Genomic DNA, 20340 nt, shown 5'->3' on the forward strand with positions numbered 1-20340 from the left:
CACTCTCTGCCTTTTTCCGCTCTATGGCTTTTTCATACAAACCTCACTATTTTCCTTTTTTCCATGAGACTCAAGACATGACAAAATTAAACAGAAAAATTACAAAACAGAATACGTTGAAGGAAAAGAGAAAACTGTTAGCTCAGGTAGCTCTGAGAATTTTGTGCCTTGCACTCTCAAACTTTCTCCTTGCTTCAAACAGTGGTTGTTCACTCATTTTATAGAAGAGAGAAGCCTCCACACTTGAAGCCAAAAGTCCAAGCCAACTCCTTCTTATCCAAGAAACAGAACCGGTTCGGCCACATAGAGAGATAAGAGATAACCATGCAAAACCCAACATGCAATTACCTCTAGTCCTTCCTTGGTCATCACCCTTCATCAATCCGAGCGCTCCATCCTTGGCTTGCTCTCCAAGATGGATTTCTGGCCCTTGATGCTTCATGATGATGATGGCTTCATCTGCTCCAATCTCTGCCTCTTCCATCACTTCGCTACTCTAGCTACTTCCTGTGGTGGTTGAGCAGAATCGAAGACAAGCCATACCTCCAAGAATCTCTTCCTTGCTGGCCGAGATCTTCTTCCTCTTTTTGGGTATGAGGAGCCCGAGATTGCCTCACCAAATCTTACCATTTTTGTTGAATATCTCAGCTACAGCATACTTTTATTTTGTTATGTTTTCTTGCCATCATCATGATGGTCTTGTAGAGTGTTCTTCCTTCATTTCGGTAGCTCATTTTTGCTTCCATGGTTTCCTGGTTAATGACCGAAGAGAAGAAAGTGATGAGAGAGAGGATAGAGCTAAAGGAAAAGCAATTAAATGAATCAAATTAATTGAAGTGGGATTGCTTTTACTTCCCTAGTGGTTTAGCGTGCAGCATTGATGCTTTCAATCAAATCAATGACACATTCTCTCTCATAGTTCCCATGCATTAACTTATCTCAATAAAATTTTGAGTTCCATTTCATGCTTAGAGAGGAGATCCGTTGAAGGCCTCAGCAAATGATAACATTTGCTTTCCTGATGGATTGGTTTCGGATCATGCATGAGAAACACTTAGCATAAAAACATAAATGGGCTTGTAATAGAAAAATCAATTTGGCCCAGTATAACAACTAGCTTCAGCCACAAATAAATTTGAACACTTAAGGCTGAGCCAATAATAAAATACTTGGGCTTGTTAATTTTCTTTTGTTTCGGTCCAAAATCAATTCAGCCATACTCATCATGTATACTTGCATTAGTCAAGGCTGAGTATAATTGGGCTTGCACCAGAATTTTATTTTTGGCCCAATTGTTCCTGCATAGCAAAAATTAATTTATTAACATATGTGAATTAATAATTTTGCTATCTATCAAAGTAATAATGTTTAGTCATCACAAATATTTGCTTAGAGTTTTCCAAACTCATCAGTATTGATAGATCAACGGTTGATTTTGTACCTCTAGAACTTGTACTTGTTCTCCAGATTATCGACATTGTTCTTGTACTGTTGTCATGTAGGACATTTCATTAATTATTTAACTTTGACTTCATGGTGGGTCTACATCAGTTAAATGAAACTTTTTTGTATTCAAATAGAACACTTTAAACCTTAAAAACCAAAACAGAATTACGTCCAAACGTAGATGACCAATTTAATACTTTACCCTTATTTATATTACAAATAATAATTTATCTAAATAAAATTTTTTATAGCTTAAATTTGAGGTATTAATCTAAACAAAACAATATAATTGCCAGTTAAATTCTTGGGAGAATGATTTTATCATCACACCCAAAATTGATAATACCATTTTTCTTTATTTTTTGTGATTTTTCAAATGATCCTTTATCTTTATTATTTTAATATTTACAAATTTTCTATTAAATATAATTTGGGAATAAGACAAGAAAATACTCTCCAAATTCATGCGCAATACGTAAGGAGTTAGAGTCTAATAATCTCCACTAGATAACGACAGTGTGGAGTGTGATCTGGTGCTAAAGCTAGACTTTGACTGGTCGTTACTTCAAAGACTAATTCTTCATCATTTATTGGCTCATACTAGTATTCCACTACTCTTTGGAATTTCCAAAGTTGTGAAATTTTATTTTATATTTTCCTTTCTTTCTTCATCTTATATGTAACTCTACATTCTCTAATTCCCATCATTCCATTCAATTCAATTCAATATGTCTACTCCAGCAGAGTATTCTCTCTTTCTCTATTTTCTCTCCCTCTAAACAGAGATTAGATTTTCATTTGTTGATGCATATTTGCATTTTAATTGTTGTGCTTTTATTGAAACTGTTACTATATATCTTTTTATGCTCAAAATTTCATCATAATCATCTTAATTATGCTCAATTATTTTGCTTCACATCTCCTATATATGCTTGGCAAAAGTGCACTATGTTTTGAGACCGAGCAAGATTTATTTCTTTTTAAGCTTTGTTCCAATGATTTTTCGATTTAAAATCTTCAAACAAATTTTGTAAAAACTCATCAGAGTGTCCTATATTATTTTTCTAAAGTTATACAAATAACTTGTTTATTTTTCTAAATTCTAAAACTTTTGCTATGCTGCCATATAACTTTTTTTTTTAATATTTAATGGATAAATTTCTGCTGCCATATACCATTTTAGAAAAATTAATTTAATTATATGTTGCTATTGCAGTTACTACCGTTCTCTACCACCTGTGAGTAAGACCTATGGAGTGTTATGTTTGATGACCAGTGCTGCATATTATCTGCAATTATATGATGCAAAGAACATAGCACTCTTTTATGGACTTGTATTTAAACGCCTTCAGGTTTGTCATAAAAAATTCATTGATTTATTCTTCTTAGCTTCTATGTTTCGCCAACAACTACCTATTCTTAAAATTCTTGGGACCCGGATTTTCGTTCTAAGGCTAAAATTGAGATCAACTATTTCTAACAATAAAATTCTAGCAAAAGTTCTAATTGTCTCGTAATTTCATTTATTTAATTTACTCACTTATGTTTTGTTTGTCCCTGCTGTAGATTTGGAGGCTTATCACAAATTTCTTCTTTCTTGGACCGTTTTCACTTCCATTTGCAATTCGACTTATAATGATGTAAGTAGCAATGTAATTTTTTATCACATCCCTTATTTTACACTCCATGAGCTATTTCAAAGAGTATTTTTAAAGTATTATTTTTATATTTATAAAAAGTGAACTGATTTAAAATTGAAATATGTATTGCAATTGTTAGATGAAATAAAACTGATCTCACATTAGAGATATGATATTATTTTAATAGAAGATCAATAAAATTTTGTTATTTATATAATTATTTTGATAGAATAATTAAAAATAATATAAATTAAATATTTTTTTATTTGAATTGAAATTCAAATCGAATTGAACCAAATATTAGAATGACAAATATTGCATTTAATTTTAAATTACTATTTATGATAGATAACTTCACAAATATTGATGTAGCATTTTATGAGACCCCAAATGAAATTAAAATAAAAGTTACTATTTGAGTTGTTCTAAATTCTGAGAATCCATACTTTAAAAGTTAAAAGTGGCCAAAATTGTCTCTTTATATCTCCGATTTAATTCTTGATGAAAATATCTATATTAAGTTATTAACTTTGTATAGTAATCTTCAACTTTCCAATAAATTAGAATCATGATTGTTTGAGTATTTAATAATTGAACAGAGCAAAATATGGAGTTTCGTTGGAAAGAGGACCCTTTGATAAACGTACTGCAGACTATGTTTGGATGTTCATATTTGGTGCACTCTCACTTTTGGTATGTAACGCAATTCTTGTTTATTTAAATCAATTTTTACATGTTTACTCCTCTGGTCTGTTGAAAGAGGTAATTTAACTGAGCATAATTTGAACTAAGCCAAACAAGTAGAAACTGAATAAGATATTAGTAATATAAGAATAGTATAACGCTCTAATATTCAAATTCTTATGTTCGATTCATAAATCAATGATAATAAGGTGGTATGACTTTCAAGGTAGATTATAATACATAATTATAAATAATTGAAAAGAAGTATAAATTGAGAAGTTTAAAAAGAGTAAAAATAAAATTGCAAAGTTGTAACACTCACGTATCGACAATTAGAAGATAAAGTGTGAATCGACAACGATACAAAGATAAAGCCATAACAAAGAGTAAGAACAAGACAAAATATAGATATATAACATAAGTAAATAGTCACTAGTCATGACTCGTAAAGTTTAGGCAGGTACAGCATAAAAGTAATTGACAACAATATCTTCTAATCTCTCCTAAAAGATACATAAGGACCTCTATAGACAAGTTTCAAAGGATTAAATACATAGCATAAGTTTTCAAAACAAAAGCGGAGAAAATCTAAGAAAAATATAAATCAGATAATTTCAAAGATCTTCGTCATCTTTCAGATAAACCACAGCTCACTGATGAGCACCTAGACCTGCATCTGAAAAATAAAAGATATATACGGAATGTGAACTCCCAACCCATAGGTTCCCAGTACGGTAAAAGTGCCAAATAAATACAATGCACTATAATATAAATTCACTAAGCATCTTAAACTTCTTACCTCGTCATATCCATCCTAAGTTCTCACTAATCCATAACTTGGCAACTACCATAGGAGATTCTAATTCTAACCAAATATCCTTCATACTTTCACTACCTTCCAACCGAACAATCCAAGAACCGAACCATCCCTCAAGTATTTCAACTCTTATGGAAACACAAATAATACAGACAAGTAATGTACAAGTAAGGCAAGCAAGACAATTAGAAAATAATCATGAAACTTGTATAATTAGGCAAACCAAAGTAATTAGAAAACCCAAACAATTCAAACAGATGCATATAATGTATGTCTATCCTACTGGCTGTGAGCTCACGTGTCGGTTACTTTACTAGAACCCAACACACCCGGTAGCTAACCCGAATATCATCTCTCTGACATGCCTCCACATTCTTGAGATATCGTGCCCATCAAACTCATGGGATATAGTTCTCGTCGCATTTCCTAAGACAAAGTGTTCCCACACTCTTGGGATATAGCGCCCGCCACGCTCTCGGAATATAGTGTCCGTCACACTCATACGATATAGTGCCCGACACACTTTTCAGGGTAAAGTGCTCCTACACTCTTGGGATATAGCGCCCGCCACGCTCTCGGGATATAGTGCCCGTCACACTCATGGGATATAGTGTCCGACATATCTTACAACAGAGAGAAACTCAACATACTCATCATCATCAATCTTAATCAGATTTTCATTATCATATTCATTCATCAATCATTCACATTCATTCATTCAATATCATTATGGCCAAGAATGCATCAATTATATAGCACTTTCTCAATTAATCAATCATAGCCGCAGTCACTGTCTACCAGGGATATATTGCCCAGCATACTCTTGGGATAGAGTGCCCGTCACACTCTCCAATCACACTCATTATTTATCATTATCACCCTTATACCCTCTCTTGTCCGCTCACATTTCATCAATTCATATCTTAATTCAATCTCAAGTTCATCATTTATCATCATCCTCATCATTCACTTCTCATTCAACATTGCGAACACCTCATTACTTAGTTACTCGCTCTACCCACACTTTTCAATTTAAATCCCCCACTCCAAAACCTCTCTTCACCTCTAAGTCACAATCCCTTCCTAGTTCAACCCACATCATTACCATTACCATTCAATTATAGGGTCTTAGAGAGTGAAAATAGAGGTTTAGAAGTTCAAAATTAGGTTTTAAAATATAAAATTCACTTTGCTGAAAGCAAGTAGCTACGCGTACGCGTGGGTGAGTTTTTCCTTGCTCGCGTACGCATGCACCTTGCTTGTGTACACGAGATACCAAACCCGAAAGAGTTGGTCGTTGTAACACCCTAATCATCAAAATATCACGCTTCCGACTGCGCCACTCTGATAGCTCGGGTATTACGACGACTTTTAAAATATTTAGTACTAAAATATGAGCCTGTTTGAAACTTAAACCGAATTTTTTAGAACATACATCTATACTTAATTTACAATTTACAACACACACACACACACACACACACACACACACACACACACACACACACACACACACACACACACACACAATTAATTTACAAGCATTACATAATCAATTTCCTATCCTTCTTATAAAAACTTATACAGATAAAGGCCAGGAAAAAAGTAACTAATACAACATAACAAATCATTTGAACAGAAAAGAAATAAAATGGGCTCTTCCGAACTTCGTCGTGTATAACCTGAAAAGAAAAGACCTGTAGGGGAGTGAGAACATCGTCCTCACTGGTTCTCACTATAGGGTTACAGAATGGCTATAATAAGATACGTAAAATAAAACTATTTTTAAAGTATAGTGATCATTGTTCGTCTTATGTTCCTTTTCAAAAACTAAAGATTCACATTCAAAAATCTAAAAATCCTTTTTTTAAAAGCGAACTTGGTTAATTCCTTAAAAGTCAAAACCCTTTTTTCCTTTCTTGTAAAAACTTAAAAGTTTTCCTAAACATTATGAATGACCAACCTGTTCCATGCATAGGTTCATTAAGTCTATGCTGAACCAGTTTGATTTTTCATATAAAGCTAGACCTCAAACAAAAACCAATCACAGCCTCAGGCCCATCGAAAATCAAACACGGCCTCAGGCCCAAACAATTCAATCAACATCCAATCCACCACAATCCAACCAATTTCAGTCACAAACACAAGTAAGGAGGTTCAAACACAATCAAAGCAGTTACATCAAGTATAACAATTAGCAGTTAAACATAATTATTCACATAGGCAAACCACATATACAATAGACAAACCCAATCAATGTCACGTAGATGCAAATGATGCATGTCTGTCCTACTAGTCATGAGCTCACACGTCGGTTATGTTGCCAAATCCGACTCGGATAAGCGGGATTAGACTACCATCCTTATCCGTAGGTTCCATAAACAAGTGGGATTAAACTACCATCCTTGCCTGGAACACGCAAGCGGGATTAAACTACCGTCCTTGCCTCCACAGTAAGCGGGATTAAACCACCATCCTTACTGGGCACACAAAACAATATGCAAGCGAGATCATACTACCATCCTTGCTAACAATTCATCAATATGTGAGCGGGATAAAATCACCGTCCTCACTGCAGGCAGGATAAAACCACTATCCCTGCACAATGGTTTATGCACTGAGCAAGCAGGACTATACCACCATCCTTGCCAGGCCAGAAACCCTCATCATGTTCTCAGTAATATCCACAATCAATTAGGCTTAAAATCTTATTTCAAAAAAAATATTCTTGACCTATTTACTTTCAATAATAAACATACTCAAGGGCCACTTTTCCTCAATTCAATTTCCTTTCAAAACAGAGCCACTTTCCACAATATTTGTCCAAAACTTCCAAACGACTTCAAAAACCAAGCCAAATTTAAATTCTCTTCTAAAAACTTAAAATCATTCATTCTAAATCAGATTTTGGTCATAAAATTCCTCAACAAATTCTCAAGACTTTAGGGGAGACTAACCTAACTCATTTTCTTAAATTCATTGAAAACCTCTAAAACCTTAGCTTCTTGATTTGAATAAAGAAAAGAGAATTTAAACCAAAACCAAGTCATGTATCCAAATATTCTAAACCAATTTCAAAACTAGCTTACTTAAACCAAAACCAATTTATTTAAACCGAAACCAATTTCAATTTTATTCTTAAAGCTGAAGCGTTTCCAAAGGCTCAGAAATTGTTTTAGTTTTGCTAAATCAAAAGGGTTAAGTATGATTTTGCCCCCAACGTAGAGGCCAAAAATCGATTTCATTTCCAACCTTTTTTCGCCTTTTTACCAATTTTATTTTTTTTATTACAAAATTATCCTTCATTAAAAAATTATAAAATAAAATAAAATAATAAAATAAAATAAAGAAAGGCATCAGAGGGAGAAAGAGAATCGGGGGAGGGGGAGCGAGAAAGAGAAGGGGGGAAGAAAGAGAATCCGGGGGAGAGGGGAGGGAAGGCTGTACCGCCGCACCGCCGCCTGTGATCGAAAGGAAAAACAGAGAGCAAGAGAGGAGAAAGCTAAGGGAGAAGAGAGAGATTGGAAGGGAGAAAGCTAAGGGCCACCGTCGCTGCTCTTCGCCGTCGCCGCCACCGCTCCTGCTCCTCGCCACTAGCACTGCTACCCACGTCCTTGCCGCTGCTCCACGACCCTCACCGCCCACCGCTTCTTCTCCTTCTTCTTCTTCTGTGAACTAGATTTTTTGTAAAATTTGTTGTGGAATATCTGAATTTTTTGCTTGGTGATTCTGAATTTGTTGTGAAATATCTGAATTTGTTATGAAATTTGTTATCTTCTTCTGTGAACTAAATTTCTTGTGGAACTTCTGAATTTTTTGTGAAATTTGTTGTGGAATATCTGAATTTTTTGCTTGGTGATTCTAAATTTGTTGTGGAATATCTGAATTTGTTATGACTTTGCTGTGGAATATCTGAATGTCATACTCTATTAATGAATCTCTGCTTTTGATTTGGTTTGAATTTGGAATATTGTTGCTGCTGAATTTGTTGATTATTGTTCAAAGTGTATGTTGCTTGAATTTCTTTAAATATTTTGGTCTGTTTATCACAATCTGAAGAATCTGAAGAAGATGAAGAAGCAGAGCATAATCTGAAGAAGATGAAGAAGCAGAGCAAGAGAGGAGATGTCGAAATTGTGATAGAGGGTAGGGGTATAAATGTCCGAAGGACGATTTTAAAATTATGCTAAACCTTAGGGACCATGCATTTTGTAGCGAAAAAAAGGCCGGGGACGAAATCGATTTTTGGCCTCTACGTTGGGGACCAAAATCATACTTTACCCAAATCAAAATTTCAAAAAATACTTCAAACTTTTCCTAAAACATCGTAAAGTGAAATTAGTCAATCGAAATTTAAGTTTATTTTAAATCCACTAAAACTCCTCCAAATCTGCTTAAATAAATCACATTCAAAACATAATAATTTTCTTAATAAAATAAGTTCAAGCATATTCATTTATCAATAATTAAATTCAAAGTATCATTCATTATTTTTAAAATAATGTTTCAAACAAAGTCTCAAATTTTATAAAAATTTCTGCAATACCTCCCCTAAAACTTGGACTTTGCCACCCTTTTCAGGTCCCAACCAAACCAATCCTCAACCCTTTCCAATGAATTCAAGACCAAATCAGTTTCCAATAAAATAAAACTCAGACTTTCAAATATTAAAATCATTTCAAATCAAACCAATCGAAAATCTCCAATTTAGCAAAATCAGACATTCAATCAAACAGACAACTATATTCATCCAAGAAAAATCAAACAATTCATAAGACTTACATAATCACCAGAAATGCATTTCATACATCATATCAATTTATTACAATTCCAATTTAAAATAAATTAGTTTCTAGAAAAAACTACCTCAATTGTGATTTAACCATTGGTGCACGAAATTGTGATCATCAACAATGGCGCCAAAGGACTTGGAGCTCTCAAATGTGAATCACACTTTGTCACAATTCCGCACAACTAACCAGCAAGTGCACTGAGTCGTCCAAGTAATAAACCTTACGTGAGTAAGGGTCGATTCCACGGAGACTGTCGGCTTGAAGCAAGCTATGGTCACCTTGTAAATCTCAGTCAGGCGAATTCAGATGGTGATGGAGAATTGATAATTAAAAAATAAATAAAACATAAAATAAAGATAGAGATACTTATGTAATTCTTTGGTTGGAATTTCAGATAAGCGTATGAAGTTGCTTTGTTCCTTCTGAACCTCTGCTTTTCTATTGCCGTCTTCCAATCATTCATACTCCTTTCCATGGCAAGCTTTATGTTGGGCATCACCGTTGTCAATGGCTACTTCCCGTCCTCTCAGTGAAAACATTCCAAATGCGCTGTCACCGCACGGCTAATCATCTGTCGGTTCTCGATCATGCTGGAATAGGATCCATTGATCCTTTTGCTTCTGTCACACGCCCAACAATCGCGAGTTTGAAGCTCATCACAGCCATCCCTTCCCAGATCCTACTCAGAATACCACAAACAAGGTTTAGACATTCTGGATCTCAGGAATGGCTGCCAATAATTCTAACCTATACCACGAAGGTTCCAATCTTAGATTAGAAACCCAAGAGATACACATTCAAGCTTGTTTGCATGTAGAACGGAAGTGGTTGTCAGTCACGCGTTCATAGGTGAGAATGGTGATGAGTGTCACATAATCATCACATTCATCATGTTCTTGGGTGCAAATAAATATCTTGGAGAAGAAATAGACTTGAGTTGAATAGAAAAACAATAGTACTTGTATTAATTCATGAAGAATAGCAGAGCTCCACACCTTAATCTATGATGTGTAGAAACTCCACCATTGAAAATATAAAAGTGATAATGGTGTAAGCATGGCCGAATGTCCAGCCTCCAAGGTCTAGGGACTAGACATCCAAAGATCTCTCCCTAAATACAATAGCAAAAGGTCATATTTATAGAAAACTAGTAGCCTAGGGTTACAGAAATAGGTAATTAATGCAGAAATCTTCTTCTGGGCCCACTTGGTGTGTGCTTGGGCTGAGCATTGAAGCTTTCATGTGTAGAGACTTTTCTTGGAGTTAAACGCCAGCTTTTGTGCCAGTTTGGGCGTTTAACTCCAGCTTTTGTGCCAGTTCCGGCGTTAAACGCCAGAATTCTTGAGCTGACTTGGAACGCCTGTTTGGGCCATCAAATCTCGGGCAAATTATGGACTATTATATATTGCTGGAAAGCCCAGGATGTCTACTTTCCAACGCAATTTAGAACGCGCCAATTGGGCTTCTGCAGCTCCAGAAAATTTACTTCGAATGCAGGGAGGTCAGAATCCAATAGCATCTGCAGTCCTTTTTCAGCCTCTGAATCAGATTTTTACTCAGGTCCCTCAATTTCAGCCAGAAAATATCTGAAATCATAGAAAAATATACAAACTCATAGTAAAGTCCAGAAATGTGATTTTTAATTAAAAACTAATAAAAATATAATAAAAACTAATTAAAATATACTAAAAACATACTAAAAACAATGCCAAAAAGCGTATAAATTATCCGCTCATCACAACACCAAACTTAAATTATTGCTTGTCCCCAAGCAACTGAAAATCATATAGGATAAAAAGAATAGAATATACAATGAATTCCAAAAACATCTATGAAGATCAGTATTAATTAGATGAGCAGGGCTTTTAGCTTTTTTGCTTCTGAACAGTTTTGGCATCTCACTTTATTCTTTGAAGTTCAGAATGATTGGCATCTATAGGAACTCAGAATTCAGATAGTGTTATTGATTCTCCTAGTTAAGTATGTTGATTCTTGAACACAGCTACTTTATAAGTCTTGGCCGTGACCCTAAGCATTTTGTTTTCCAGTATTACCACCGGATACATAAATGCCACAGACACATGACTAGGTGAACCTTTTCAGATTGTGACTCAGCTTTGCTAAAGTCCCTAGTGAGAGGTGTCCAGGATGTCTACTTTCCAACGCAATTAAGGGCGCGCCAATTGCGCTTTTGTAGCTCCAGAAAATCCACTTCGAATGCAGGGAGGTCAGAATCCAACAGCATCTGCAGTCCTTTTTCAGCCTCTGAATCAGATTTTTGCTCAGGTCCCTCAATTTCAGCCAGAAAATACCTGAAATCACAGAAAAACACACAAACTCATAGTAAAATCCAGAAATGTGATTTTTAATTAAAAACTAATAAAAATATAATAAAAACTAATTAAAATATACTAAAAATATACTAAAAACAATGCCAAAAAGCGTATAAATTATCCGCTCATCAACCATGCGACAGAAACTCTTTTTCTCACGGCCCGCAACAACACAGCCTCAACCACAGTTCCTTACTACTTCCGCAACAACAGGCGCAACTTTAAATGTGATATGAAATAATCAAAACTCACCCCTAAAGTAATAACGCCACAAATTCCTCAATAACATAAAGCAGAAAAGTGACTAAACTAGTTTTTGGAGTAAAGCAACTTATTGAAATCGAGGCTAAGTGGGGGGAACGAAACCGCAGCAGCTCCGACGAGCTTTAGCAGCAATCAGAACTTCGATGATGGCGGCTGTAACAACATGCAACGACAATAAAGCTCCCGGAATTTCAGAATGATGTAAACCAAACTCAAAACCCTTACTGACAACGTTTCCGATAACAGCAGCGGTGCTCTCTAGCGGCGGAACCGGCGGTAACCCCGACGGCAGCGCTGACAATGATGGCTCCCTCCGGTGACTACCCGACAACGCCGACGGCGAGGAAGCCACAGCAGCGGCGGCAGCAAGCTCCTCTCCCGCGGGCTCCTTCTCTCTCCTGCGTTTGGCTCGGCGGTGACGGAGGTATCTTCCCCTTCTTCTGCCCGCGATCATTCTCAACAGTGGTGGAAACCGGCGACGACAGGAACGACGCGGCTGACGGCGGTGGCTTCATGGACAACAACGCGACTGGGCGGCGCAACTCCCTCTCCTCGCGGTTATGGCGGCGGCAGCAGCGAGGCCTTCTCTTCTCCCTTGGACGGCAATGCAGCACGGCGGCGAGGAGCTAGCGCGATGGCAAGGCGCGGTTAGCCGCGCGAGCTCCTCCTTCCCCGGCGCTCTCTTCCTCTCTCTCGGATTTCCCTCTCCTTCCTTCCCTTTTCTTCTTTCTTTCCTTTTCTTCTTTCCTCTCTTTCTAAGTTATTGCTGTGTTATTGTTTGTGTGTTTAGTGGGTTTGTGCGTGTGTGACCGTGAGTGAGGAGGGTGAGAGAGTGATTGTCACGTGTGAGGGGTGGTGGTGTTCTTTAGTTAGGGTTTGGGGTAGATTAGAAAATTTTAATAAAGATAAGGGTAATAATATAATTTTATAAAATAAATAAAAAGATAAAATAATAATTTAAAACTAACTTAGATGTAAAGTATCCATCTTTGAAAATACCTTTTAATTACCAATCTGTAAATTATTTTCAATTAAATACCAATTTAATAAAAATTGGAGATAAGAAAATTAATTCTTCTTTATTTATAAAATAAGGTTAAAAATCTAAATATTTAAAATTAAGGCATATAAAATATCCTCTATTTTTCAATTATAAGAACTCTAAATAATAAATAAGAATTTATTCAACTTTTATATAAAAATCTCTAAAATATAGTCTGAAATAAATATAATATATCATAAATAATTTATTAATAACTTTTCAAAATTCGGGGTCTTACCGTCGCGTTGCGTACGAGGCTCGCGTACGCGAGTTATGCAGAATAGGTAAAAAGCTGTTAAGTCCATAAATTCAGTTTTATGCACCTAACTTCCGATGTCCATAACTTTTTCTACAAAACTCTGAATTCCACAAAATGTATACCGTTTTAAAGCTTTCGAAATTATCTTTAATTTGAAATAGATTTCCTTCAATTCCAAAATCTGAGGCTCAAGTTATAGATTGCCGAAGTTCATTAAAAACCAAGTTTTACCCAAAAGTTCAAAACCTTTATCTTCCAACATTTTATTCTCACACCAAAGTTTCCCAACCTAAAACAACTCAATTTCCAACCAAAATCTTTCCATACCCATATCACCCCTCTCTCTACATATCAGTACCAAATTCTATCAATTTCAATCCAACAAATTCACAATTAACCAACATTATTCATAAATTAACAATCAATTATTATTGTTATTCATAATCATTATCAAAATTTATCAATCATCAACCATCACTTACCTTCCCTGCCTCTTTTTGGCCTCCGGCCCAAATTCACAGCCTTCGACCTAATATTTCATCAAATCAATTTACATAAACTCATAACTATATAATTCACTATCCAATACCAATTTCAATCAACACAACAACAATGCATCATCCAAAACATCAATTTTCATATCATATCTTCTCCACATAGCAACTCTATGTCCAAATACTAAATTCAAACTTAATCCTAGGGGCATCTAACCTAGGAATTCATTTCACACCACACGGTACTTAAATAAAACTTAAACTGTACCTTAGCCGATTCTACGTTAAACTCAAAGACACCTCAAGGTCAACGTTTCTCAAGAGTCCACAATTCCAAAGCCTCTCCGAACCGAATATCAGCCACCAAGGTCCAACAATCAAGCTCCCAACATCATAAATGTACTCTAAATCAATAATATTCCATCTAATCCTACAATATATTACTATAATCAACATTCAAGCTTGCTAATTCACAAATCAACAATGACTTGAGATTCTTACTTTATTTATGCATCAATTGAGCAAGATCCACTAACTTTCTCCAGTTAATTTGGCCTTAGAACATCAAAACAACTAAAACACTCAACACCCACTCATCAAATTTTCGAATGGGAGTGAGACTGAGAATAGAAAATTCTGAGACGAATGCGTGGCCACTGACAGAATTAGAGTCCCAGATTGAAAGTTATGGCAGAATGAAATTGGAGTCAAGGGTTTGCTCTTCTCCTTCTTCCCCTCACTATGTTTCAGTGTGTTTCCCCCTTTGTTTGGGGAAGAAGGGCTGATGTCCTTCATTTAAGTAGAGTTGGGCTGGGTCATGGACCCAATACAAGTCTGGTTTGTCCAATTTGACCCGTTCAACCTAATTTTGAGACAAAACCTTTAAAATTAGTATCAAAATTCTTATTTTAATCAGTTCTATCTCATTAAATTATAAAATTTTATTTTTTAATTTTTTTAAATAATAATTAATTTATTTATTAATTATTTACTAATTTTGTGAATTTTACAAATAGCATAATAAGGTTCATGTGAGTGTGATGTGGTGACTTATCATCTGAGTTTTCAAATAAGTAGATGTTTGCAGCGAAAATATAAATCATCACATTCAGGAATAGATACCATAATATAAATAATTAATAATGTGTGATTGATTAAGATTTTAAGTTCCTTCGGGCTTCATCTCTTAACTAATGGTTTAGACTTTAGAGTTTGGTATTGTGGAACAAAAACAAATTTCGGTGGGAGACTTCTATCCCTTTTAAGAGACTTCAACTAAGTTAGGCATCGAATTTTTAGTAATAAGGCTTGAATGTTAGTAGTTCAATCCAGTCCAAACATACGTAGATATACATATGCAGGGATCTTATGAGAATAAGACTTTTATATGAGACTGTAAGGAGTAGTACTACACATACAAGTCATTTGAGTTTATAAGTCATATAAATTGGGCCAAACTCTTAACGGTTTTTATCGCATACTTCGCATTCCTCCTCCTCCTCCTCTTCCTTCTTCTTCTCCTTCTTCTTTGTGTTTCTCCTCATTTTTTTTCGCGTATTTCATCTTCATTGATTTTTTTATTACTGTTATTGTTGCTGCATTTTTTCCTCTTTCTCTTTCTATTGATTTTGCAACATTATGTATTTTTTTTCTTTGTTTGATTTTTTCTCCCAAGAAAAATTATAAGAAAACGAAATAAGAAGATAAGGAAGAAGAAGCAGTAGAAGATGAGGAGGAGGAAGAGGAAGAGTTTTGAATTATACAGAACTTATCAGAATAAAAATATACCCAAAATTCTTAAAAATACACCCAAATATCTTCGTGTTATACCCAAATTTGTTGTAAATACAGTAAAATGTTTCCTCCAATGCTGCATTTTTTTCATTATTTTTTCCTTATTTCTTTCTTTCTTTTAGTTAAATGAATGTAAGTCCATCATCTTCCAAGTAATTTTGCAGCATTATGTGTTTTTTCTTCTTCTTTGTTTGATTTTTTTTGTTTTTATTCTTGTTAAGAGAATAAAACAAGAAGAAACTTGAGAAGGTAAAACAAAAAGGAAAAGATGAATAAGAAACAAAGAAGAAGAAGATAGTGATGATGATGAAAAAAAAAGAAGCAGTAGAGGAAGAGGAAGAGTTTTGAATTATGCAGAACTTATCAGAATAAAAATACACCAAAAAATTCTTAAAATACACCCAAATATCTTCATGTTACACCCAAATATCTTCGTGTTACACCCAAATTTACTGCAACTACAGAAAAATATTTTTTTTACTGCAGAACGTTTACATTATATTCAATTCAAACCATCAACCATGAAACATTATTCACCTACAATTTTTACATTATATTCAATTCAAATCATCAACGATGAAACATTATTCACCTATAGAATCATAAATTACTAACGAAAAAAATTAACTAGAAGAAATTTCAATGAAAAAAGAAGGAGGAAGAGGAGGAGGAAGAGGAAGTAGTGGTGTTGGTGACGACGATAAGGAAGAAGACGAAAAGGAAGAGGAAGAGGAAGAGGAACGTGCAATAAGAAGAAGAAGAAAAAGAACGTGCAATAACGCATCGAAGCGCGTAAATATAAATCACTTGTAAAGACTTATATGAAAAATCTCATTCTCATACAATACATCTCCGACATATACATATACATATATAATTAATTAATATAAATGAATTATTATATTGATTGTTAGCCAAAGTCTTCTCTACTATTGCGTTATTTTTCCAAGTTTCTTTTTAAACAATAGTTCTTCTTGTGTCTATTTTACTGCACATGCTTTCATAACTTCACCACTAATTCCAATTCATACCCATATATAGTTCTAATTACATTCAGAAATCCTTCACACGGCACCCAAAATCTATATTCACAGTAGTGAAATCCATACCTTGCTACCTTAATGCTTTCATTGAACGTTAATTGGACTTAATCCATTAATATTCATTATACTAATTTTTCCCTTTAATAATTCAGTTATACTCATTACACTTGTTTCTTTAGATTAACAGGCCAACGAATGATTATTGTTTAGTCGTGAACCAAAATGTACATGACTGCAGTTTTTTGTTTTAGTAAAACCTATTAAATTATAATTCAATTAAGAAAAATTCAATGATTTAGTGAACGAATTAAACATTTTTTTTTATCTAGAACATTCTATTAGGCATGTAGAGAAAACATGTTATGGTTTTGATTGATCCATGCATCCTCATGTATTAGGTGATCACTTTTGTGCCATTTTTCCGGGTTCGATTCTTGGGAGTTTCTCTAGTTTACATGATCACTTACGTTTGGAGCCGCGAGTTTCCAAATGCGAGAATCAGTATTTATGGTGTTGTATCATTGAAGGTACATTAAATTTTTAATGATCTTAGCTTTTAGTTAATGATGCTGCTGCTGCTTTATTATGTCAGTCATCAGTATGAATTCTCTCGATTATTAAAAAAAAATTAAGGGAGTAAAATATGATTTTTAACTCTTCGTTGTACTTTCTCTCATGTTTTTTTGTTAATTTCACTTATAAAATTAATAGTAAAAGATCTTATTTTATTTTCTCAAATATTAAAAAAAATTGAAAAGATCTATTCCCGTCATTCATCACAAAAACACATTTGTCAAATTGTTGGCTTATAACCAACAAAGTGAAATGATTTATTAGTACTAACGCAACAAGTTCTTTTTAATTAAGTCTCATTTTTTCAACTTTTTTCTTTGTTCTCTTCCATATGTTTTGCTTTTCATTTCTTTTTCTTTTCTTTCTTTTTTCTTTTGCTTCTTCCACCTCCTATTAAGGATCGCAATAAGATAGATAGGATCAGATTTTGACACTACTTAACCTTGTCCTGTCTTATCCTACACTATACCTTTGTTTCTGTTTCGATTAATAAAATCTATTGGACAATATCAAACATCCGAGATCATCTTGATTCCTGAAGAATTTTAGCTCGGGCATTTTGATTTCCCAACAAATTTTTACTTGAAAGTGTGTTTTGATACATTAATATTTTAATATATTCAAAAATTGAAAGAGAGAAATAATTTAAAAACGATGGAGTACAATTCATAATCTATAGTAACTATCGGACTTTTGTTAATCTTTATTGATGTGCAGGGTTTCTACCTTCCATGGGCTCTACTAGCTCTAGATTTAATATTTGGAAGTCCTATAAAACCAAATATTTTAGGGATGCTTGCAGGACACCTATATTACTTCTTATCAGTACTTCATCCTCTTGCTGGTGGGAAAATCAAGTTCAAAACTCCTCTCTGGGTGTATCCATTATTTTTTAAGTAAATTATTAGTTTAACTTTCAAAAAATTATGTTGCTGATCATTTAATTTAGAATAAATGTCTCTTTCAATCTCAAACTATTTATTTAAAGGATAAAGTATTCTTTTATAATTCAAAATTATTTTTCAACCATTCAAGTAATAGCCTAAATGATCTTGTAAACACTGACCTGCTGATGTGTCTAAAGTCGCTTAAACCAATTATTTGGATGGTTGACAATCGATGAAGAATTTTCAAATTATAAAAAAACATTTTGTCTTTTGGACAAATAATCAGAGACAAAAAAGATATTTACTCTTTAATTTAGTTTCAAAACATATATATGCCCTCCCTAAAATACATAACATTTGATCACGCTTCTTATAATACTTAACTAAGTACCAAATCAGACACAAAATAGTGGCATATTGGGGAGAGGGTACCCAAGTGAATGCACCAGTGCAATCTAATCCATCAGCTGGAATTGTATTCAGAGGAAGAAGTCACCGACTTGGGGGGTCTCAGGCAACAAGTAACACTAAAGGGAATGATAATAACAATAATGCTTCCTCTTCTCAGCAACAAAATCATGATAAGGGAGATAATGGGATTGCCTTTCGTGGTAGAAGTTATCGCTTGAATGAATGAGTTTGGCTACATATGATTTGTTTATAACTTCTCGTTTATTTGCAAAGGAATGTTATATACATAACAATTATGTATATCTTTTTTATATTATGTATCTTGTACCTTTTAAAATTTAAAGTAAATGATAAATAGTACGTAAAATAATGAAGGTTTCAAGTGGGATGAAAAAGGAATTGAATGATAGAACCACTTTTGAAGTTATTTTTGCAGAAAAATAGATTATTGAGAGATTATTTTTGTTTTCGTCTCGTTTTGCTTTAGGAGACAAAACAAAATTAAAAGTTACAAATTTTAGAGAAAAAAAAGAGTAATACCACCATATATCTTGATTCGACCATAAAGTGTAATGTAACCTACATTATTCAGTCTTCATAACAACAATGGTAGAATTTTTATTATAATCAAAATAAATCACAGTTACCAATTTTAAGATACTCACACTCTTGTAATACCCTAAGTTAACTCAAACTTAATTCAACACCTAAGTATTAACTATTAATAGAATTTAGATAAAAAGAACCAACTGTACTCAACCTATACACCTTTGAATACAACTTTCACACAAAATAAACTAGCGGCTCAACGCTTTTTTATTCTTTTTAAAAAATTAATTTTATTTTTTGTTAATATATTATTCATTTTTTAAATTTATTAGATAAGTATTTTTTGTTTTAATATTAACATGACTTTATTTATATTATATTTTATTAAAATTAAAGTTACTATAAAAAGATTTTTAAAATGTTAAATTATAAAAGCACATAATAAAGAAGTATATATATTGTCAGAAATAATATAGTTCAAAAAATAATGATAATAATATTTAGAAACATTATTTACAAATTTAACTATTTGTAATTATTATTAAGTTTAATTATTTATTTTTAATAGTATTTAATTTAAAACCGAGATAAAAAATTATATTTAAAACACACTCTATCTTCATGCATAATTTTAATTGATAAAAAATATTTTATTTTTTTTAATTTTATATGTAGCTTTTTAAATTTTCTTTAATTTCATTATTTTTTTAAAAATGATTAATTTATATTTTTATTATATTATCTTACTATATCAAACACTATTCTTTCTCTTACTATTATTCTCTATACACATACCTGTCATTGTCTCATCGTCATTATTATATTATATTGTTCTCCTTTCTTGTTTTTTCATATAACCATCTATTCTGTTAACTTTTATGAGTGGTTGAAGTTTTGTTAAAAGAAATAAGACATAAAGCGTTTAATTTTTTTTTCCAATTATCAAAATTTGATGTCAGTAATTCTAAAAAAACAATATCAAAATATATTATTTTAAACTAAAATAATACATAATTGTAAGATTTTTAACTAATAATTATAAATCTAAGTTGTAATTTAATATAGTAACTTGGGACAGAAGACAATCATTACTATCTATATTTCACTGCTACTATATAAGTTTCACATTTATTTTACTGTGCACATTAATTAAAATGTACTTTATTATTTTATTTTACATGTTTTAAAATAATGCCATTGTATTATAAGGATGATATTAATTTTTATAATCTAATAGGAATCTTTTTATTTTTTTTTTGTTTATCATTTGAATACTATCCATAAAAAATAGTTACTTAAAGTGAAACACTA

General features: G+C 33.2%; 1 protein-coding gene across 1 annotated transcript; it reads left to right on the forward strand.

Moving 5' to 3' along the window:
- The first annotated feature begins 1984 nt into the window (after window positions 1-1984).
- On the forward strand, window positions 1985-18875 carry LOC107628384 (derlin-1-like). The gene is made up of 7 exons (XM_016331077.3): window positions 1985-2191; window positions 2663-2798; window positions 3013-3086; window positions 3686-3779; window positions 17008-17136; window positions 17900-18060; window positions 18469-18875. The coding sequence occupies exons 1-7, from the start codon at window positions 2175-2177 to the stop codon at window positions 18704-18706; spliced, it is 849 nt and encodes a 282-aa protein (XP_016186563.1). The 5' UTR covers window positions 1985-2174; the 3' UTR covers window positions 18707-18875.
- The last annotated feature ends 1465 nt before the right edge of the window (window positions 18876-20340 follow it).

The sequence above is a fragment of the Arachis ipaensis genome, chromosome B2 (assembly GCF_059453495.1).
Source record: "Arachis ipaensis isolate K30076 ecotype BB chromosome B2, ASM5945349v1, whole genome shotgun sequence".
Taxonomy (NCBI): domain Eukaryota; kingdom Viridiplantae; phylum Streptophyta; class Magnoliopsida; order Fabales; family Fabaceae; genus Arachis; species Arachis ipaensis.

Bases quoted from the DNA above. Each gene is read 5' to 3' on its own strand.
- LOC107628384 (XM_016331077.3), top strand. The intron at 3,087-3,685 runs GTAAGTAGCAAT...ATAATTGAACAG, and splicing joins GCAATTCGACTTATAATGAT to AGCAAAATATGGAGTTTCGT. The intron at 18,061-18,468 runs GTATCCATTATT...GTACCAAATCAG, and splicing joins TTCAAAACTCCTCTCTGGGT to ACACAAAATAGTGGCATATT.